Source organism: Ailuropoda melanoleuca, chromosome 16, assembly GCF_002007445.2.
Source record: "Ailuropoda melanoleuca isolate Jingjing chromosome 16, ASM200744v2, whole genome shotgun sequence".
NCBI lineage: Eukaryota > Metazoa > Chordata > Mammalia > Carnivora > Ursidae > Ailuropoda > Ailuropoda melanoleuca.
Genome location: NC_048233.1, coordinates 19,235,005 through 19,241,706, shown reverse-complemented (window position 1 = coordinate 19,241,706; position 6,702 = coordinate 19,235,005). Strand labels below are relative to the sequence as shown.

The window sequence follows — 6,702 nt, the reverse complement described above, 5'->3', positions numbered from 1 at the left end:
TCCAGGCAGCCCCACCCCCACTCCACTCTCTGGCCGGGTTGTCTATGTTTGCTCCTCACTGCTTGCTCTGCTGCTGACTCTCCTCTGCCTGGTGCTGGCCCACTGGCCAGGCCTGCCTTCTGGAGACCCAGGTCCCATTACAATGGTCGTGCTGCTTCTGGCGCTCATCACTGGGATCACTGGGGTCATCTGGAGACAGCCACAGAGCTCCACCCACCTTCCCTTTAAGGTCCCTGCTCTGCCTCTCCTCCCACTCCTGAGCATCTTTGTGAATGCCTCCCTTATGATGCAGATGACAGCTGCCACCTGGTCCCGATTTGGTGTCTGGATGCTGATTGGGTTTGCTATCTACCTCAGCTATGGGATCCAGCACAGCCTGGTCCCTTAGCTGCACTTCAGTTAGGGCCAAAACTGTAGACTCAGCAGTGAACTCAGCAGTGCCAGTCCATATTTGGGTTGACATCATCACACCTGAATGTAGTCTGGTCCCCTGTGATAATGAAGTACTTTTGAGCACATGGAAAGCTAGGCTTCCCATGGGTAGTTGCTGGGAGAACACTAAAACAGCTCTGTATTTGTTGTGAAATGAAGGATGTGTCTTTGCTCTTTCTCCTTTTTTGGGGGGCGGTCTACTTTTCAATTGTGTCTATAGTGTGTACTGAGTTTTAAAAAGTTATTATTGAAAGAAACTAGAAAACGTGTTTTTGTTTTCTTTCGGTTAATATCCAGTAGTGGAAATACTGGATAATATGGTAGTTTTATTTTTAATTTTCTGAGGAACTTCCATATGATTTCCATAATGGCAGCAACAATTTACATTCCCACTGAGAGTACATGAGGGTTCGTTTTTCTCTACATCCTCATCAACACTTGCCTTTTTATTTTAGCCATTCTGTCAGGTGTAAAGTGATATCTCAGTGCAGTTCTAATAAACATTCCCTGATGAATAGTGTTGCTGACCATTTTTCCTGTGTCTGTTAGCCATGTGGTATGTCTTCTTTGGAAGATATTTATTCTAGACCTCTGTCCATTTTTTATTGGATTACTTTTTTTTTTTGGTGTTGAGATGTGTAAGTTTTTTATATACTTTGGATATTAACACCCTTTTAGATATATCAGGTGTCCTGTGAGTAAGTTGATTCTGGATAAAAAAAGAAACCCAACAAAAAAGTGAAAGTGGCTGAGCTGGGCGTGCTCATTGCTCTCTTTAACTCACTAATCAAAGTCACAGCGAAGGGGGATGGAAAGAGAGAGACCAGGAATAGCACTCTGCTCAATGGTGCTCAGGCTGCAGCAGGTGCCACCTCACCTGGAGGGCCTGTGAAAACAGATTCCTGGGGCCCACCCCCAGCACTTGGAATTCAGTAGGTCAGGGTGGCACCCAGAACTTGTCCTTCTAACAAGTTCCTAGGTAAAGCTGATACTGCTGGTCCAGGGAACAGAATTGAAAACCAAAGATCCAGCTGAAGGCCTTGATGATGTAAAGATTAAGTGAGGTAAACAAAGGTACGCTTTGAACATTTACTTTCATTTAATGAGGCACTTAGATTAAAATAGCATCCGTTAATCCTTTCCCAGTGGGGAAACCAGAGTGAATCATTTCACAATGTTATGTATGTCAAATCACCACAATGTACTCATTAAATGTCTTACAATTTTATATGTCAATTATACCTCAATAAAGCTGAAATTTTAAAAATGAAATACCACAGTTATCTGTGTGTCTTTATTTTCTTTATGATTGTAAATCATAGGTAAGGATTTTATCTTGTTTACTGCTGAAAGCATCCAGCTGAGGGCCAGGCACATCATGAGCATTTAATAAATTCACGTTCAGTTGAATTGAGCTTTACACATTTCTTTGATACAGAAAACTCTCCTTCCTTTCAGGCTAGCACTATGTTACTCCTTTAAAATTATCTTCTGGGAGACTTCCTTGACAAACAACATTTCCATCTATCCAGAACTAAATCTAGAAGTGCCTCTAGACCTGTACCAAACTATTGCAAGTTTTACCTTTGGGCGGCTATGTCTGAGTTCTGGTCACTATCCTGTCTGTTCCAGCAGAGTGGAATCTTGCTCAAAGCAAGGAGTAGGTTCTCTCCTTCCCCTAGACCCAACATTAAGAACAGTGTTGCTCATTCAAAGAGCAACAGGAAAAATACAGACCTGGGGCAGGAGAATACCTGATATGACCTCCCCGGTCCTGCTCCATCTCTTCCCATGGAATATGCAAATTCATTTTAAATATGTCCTTTTGGACTTTCTTTGGGAACAGAAGTAGTGTTCCCATCTTCCTGGGCAAGAGTTCAAAAAGAAAACAGAAGAAACAAACCTTTACTACATGAAGCCCAAGGAACCTCTGTTTGCATTCCTTTTCCCCAAAAGTTGGGGGCTTTACTGACCAAACCAAATGGCTTCCTGGTGTCTGGTTCCTCCCCTAACGTCAGCGTTCCATGAACCAGAGTACTCCCTAGATCAACTGACAGAGCCAAACTGTTTGGAGGCCACCCAATGGGAGAAGAGATACAAAAGAGCCATTTTGTGGTCATTTTTCCTCTGACCCTAACATACATGGGTGTCACAATAAAAATGATCTCTTTCTTAGTCATAGATTCCTGCCTATATTCCTTCTTCTTATTCAAAATTTGGCCCACTGGGCTACTTGGTGGGATAGAGATTGGAACTTCCCATTATACATAAATTTAACACAATACAACCCCCCCACACACACACCAAAACAGATCTGTTCCAAATTCCATATAAATTAATCATTATTGATGTGGTTCTTAGTTCTCCCAAAAGTCATGCCTTTCTAATGGGAAAAGCATAGACAGTGAAACAAAAAGACACAGTGCTTCATGAATGAGAGGCTTGTAGATGTGTGCACTCCAAGGGAGTTCCCAGGTCCAGAGACTCCTCAGCTTCCCCGATTGCTCCTTTCATTTCCACCCCAACTAAAATGTGAAATTGGCAGCTAGCATGGGTCTGGAATCATCAGGGAGTTTTCTGGAGACAAAAACAGTCTGAGCAGCCGCAAGGACAGATCCTTCAGATTCCCTCTCTGAGACTAAATAGCCTGGAGCAGCTAACCTCCTGAGGTAGTCCATGTTACTAGCCTTGAAACCAAGGAGGAAGTCCTGACCTACGACTAGCCAACTGATTCACTTTGGAAATCCCTTAGAACTGGATGCCACAGGGTCATTGGCTTCTGACTTCCTTGCCAAAATTTGTTACCAAAACCCAATTTCTGTTGCCTATTGCTCCAAAAGCCAATACTCAAGAGAGGAATTTTGATTGGAAAGGAGTATGAGCTTAATTCAGGAGCCCAGCCACCTGGGAAAGGCAGACTCTTGCCCAAAGGCCAACCATGAGGTTTCTGCCTGGCCCAGGAGTTATTAAAGGAGCTTAGAGCAGTTAATCAGTAAAGGGAGTACAGTTGTCCTCAACATTTCTTAACTGCATGCACTTGATGATGGTACCAGTTACAGATGTTATTTCAGTGCTGGGTGGTTGTGCAAGGGGGCCTGGTTCCTAGGTGTACAGGGGTGGGGGGTGTTGTGCAACAGTGTCTGGATTCTGTTTCATGATGTGCAGAAGGGCTCTGTTATTTTCTAGGAAAGGATGCATGATCTATAGGGATTTAGAGAAAGGTTAATCAATCATGGGGGCTCAGGATGCTGGCTAAAGCTTAAAGAATAGGAGGATGATTTTCTCTGACATGGCTCCCTGGGGGTGATTAGCACCCATGTCCTTCTGATGCACAAGCTCAGTGCTCCATTGTGAATATTTGGGCCATGGTCAGCTGAATTAAAAGTTAACTACAGAAAATTCAACCTACAAATGGGTGAGAGGCATGATGGACCAGGAGGGGCAGGGATTGAGGAAGGGGAATCCTGTGGAGTCACCAAGTCAGAGATCAAGTTTCCCCAGGTGTGCACAATTGAGTGTCGGAGGCCAAAGGACACTGGGTTTCTGTGTCAGAGACAGCAGGACCGGAAGTGTTTGGGGAGGCACTCACCACAGGGGCTGGGGAATGGAATGGGGTTGCTTTCCAAAGGTGAACACATTGCTGATGGAACACTTACCCGTCTTCTAACCCTCACAAAAATATTAGGTAAATTTTATTAACCCCACCTTACAACTTATAAAACTGAAGCACAGAGAGATTCCGTCAAGTGCCCAGGATAACACAGCATAATAAGAGACAAAGGCAGAACTTGAATTCGGGTCTTTGGCTCCTGAACTCTTGCTCTTTCCCCCACACCATGGGGCAGAGGGTCTTTCTCTGCCTCAGCTGCAGGCCCGGGGGTGGGGGTGAGGTGGGAGGTTGCACGTCCACAGTGTGGGCCACAGTCCTAGAGACTCTGGTGGCAGGAAGGGGGATAGAGCAGAGGAACTGCAGTGTGGGCCAGGAAACTGGAGATAGATTCCCTGTGGGTTTCCCTGTTTTCCCCTGGACATTCAAGATCCTAGAATCTAGAGGACTGGCTCTGGAGCCTTAGAAGAAAGGCATAGAGTGGTGTGTATGTGTGCACATGTGTGTTTGATGAGTGTGTGAAAGTGTGTGTGTAAGTTTGGGTGTACATGCCTGTCTGTAAATGTTGAGCTTGTGAGTGGTGAGTATGTGTCTTTGTGTGTGAGAATGTTTGGATGCATGGACATGTGTATTTTGAGGGTATGTGTCTGTGTGTATGTATGAGTGTGAGCATCTGTGTGTGTATATCTGCATGTGTGCATGTGTGTATGTGTGTGTGCTGTTCCAGGGGATCCTGAAGACTTGTAGCTGAAAATGTCTCTGATTTGATTTGTGGAAATTTCCAGCAGGTTCCAGGCTGTACTATGGGGTTGGGGGAGGTGGGAGGCCAGGAGAGGAAGGCTGTTATTGCTGGGATGTGGGGGATGAGAGTCTGAGCAATGGGTGCCACTATTCTGAAAAGCACAGGGGGATGGCATCAGGGTCGCAGGTCTCAGGCTGGGTAGAGACTGGATCCTGAGGCCTGCACTCAGGGCTGCATTAGAAGAGCTCAGAGACTCTGCTCTGACCAGGGAGGGCCATAAAGAGGGGGAATCAGGGCAGGAGGGAGGCCAGACAGTGGAGGGTTCAGGCCTGCTCTCTCCCCCACCCCCACCCCTGGGATTTGGGAATGTGTAACCAGGTTGCAGTTCCTAACTCTAGGCTCCACCCATTCGGCCTGAGGGCCTCAGAGTCCCCAGAAGTCCTGTGTGCCCCCTGCTGAGGCTAGGATGACCAGAGTCACAGTGAAAACTTCTGTCTGTGGTCAGTGCTCCCCAGGCAGGTCCAAAAGAAGTCCCTTTCTCTTGGAGGCCTCTGGTAAGTTAATGCATGCATTCTTGCTGAATGCCACAGCAGCTGAAGCATTTAGACCCCTTGTGCTGTGAAGTTCCTACTGAGTCTATCCTCAAATCCTTTTGTTGCACTGTGCCCTATAAGGCCAGGCTCAGTTGGAGAAAATGGAACCCAGCAACCCCACCCCCAGCATGGGAGTAGTTTTTTCTAGATAGGGACATGGGTCAGAGTATAGGGACACTGGGAGGATGTGGGGTAGAGCCTGGTGGGTCACAGATGGTCAGAACTTTCCTGGGTGGGAGGACAGTGATCAGCAGGGCAGATTCAGAGAAGAGAGCTCAGAGACCTCCAGTTTTCCCTCTGGTTTCCCTGTCACTCCAGGTGGTGCCAGGGGAACTGGAAATAGGGGCTGTGGTAAGAGGGAGCAGATTAGAGCAGGGAAAGGGCTTCCCTGTCTGCAGCTGTGAGGAGCCTCTGGAAACACAGGGCAAAGAGCACATGATGAATGAGGAGAAGGTTGTCTCACAGCTCAGGAAGTAGGAAGAGAGGGGCATGGGCTGTGGGACTCAGGAGCAGAGCGGGGTGTATGCTGAGGATGGGGTGTGCACAGCACGGTGTGTGTGGCCGACATGTCAGTGTTCCATGGTTAACAGTCCTCTGTGCCCAGTTCTGTGTGTAAGCATACAACACATGGGTAAGGAGGAGCTCTGACATCGGTGTGTGAACCCAGGGCTGTGAGCTGGCTTCCCACTGGGGCCCATGAAGTGTGCTTTGCTTTTAGGAGCGGCAGCCAGAACCCATGGGAACACCCTGCAGTGGGAATCAAGAGCAAGTGGGTTCCAGTTCTGGCTCTAGTTCTCAGTGGGGCCTCGGTGAGGCATCAGCTCTGGGAGCTGGATGTCACTGGCTGTCCAACCATAAAGGAAAAGCCAGGTGGCCCTTCTGTGCCAGCAGCCCCAGGGCTGGGGACCAGAAAAGGGAAGGGGGCTGGAGCAGGAGATGGCATTTCAGGGGCGGAAGGGAATAAGGGATGCCAGTGGGAAGGGCTGCTGGAGGGGATTCCTGGATTCAGAAATTCCTGGTTTCTTGCTGGAGCCACAGAGGCCCTCAGCCTGGGCAGCCCAGGCCTCTCTCAGAGCCCAGGGCCCTGGGCTGGCTCTGCAGGGAGCGCCTTTCTCTGCTGCCTTCTTGTGGCAGCTGAGCCCTTTGCAGGTCGCTGCTGAGAAGCTTCTCCTCAATTCCTTAGGCAGAGTCCCTTGGCCCCTGGTGGAAATTGCCTGTATCACAAGAAGCATTCTGTGGTCCTCTAACCTCATCTTTCACCCCATCTCCCCTGGTTTCCGGAAGCACTCAGGACCTCCTTAAGGTTGGGATAGTCTTCCTGAGATTTC

At 47.9% G+C, this 6,702-nt stretch overlaps 1 protein-coding gene across 6 annotated transcripts in view; it reads left to right on the top strand.

Moving 5' to 3' along the window:
- Positions 1–776, top strand: part of LOC100484662 (cationic amino acid transporter 3-like) — a 28,043-nt gene extending 27,267 nt beyond the window's left edge. For all 6 annotated transcript variants that reach the window (XM_034646511.1, XM_034646512.1, XM_034646515.1 and 3 more), the window contains one exon: positions 176–776. In XM_034646511.1, the coding sequence (XP_034502402.1) occupies positions 176–388 (213 nt within the window). In that variant the 3' untranslated portion in view covers positions 389–776. The remainder of the gene's footprint in view (positions 1–175) is intronic.
- The last annotated feature ends 5,926 nt before the right edge of the window (positions 777–6,702 follow it).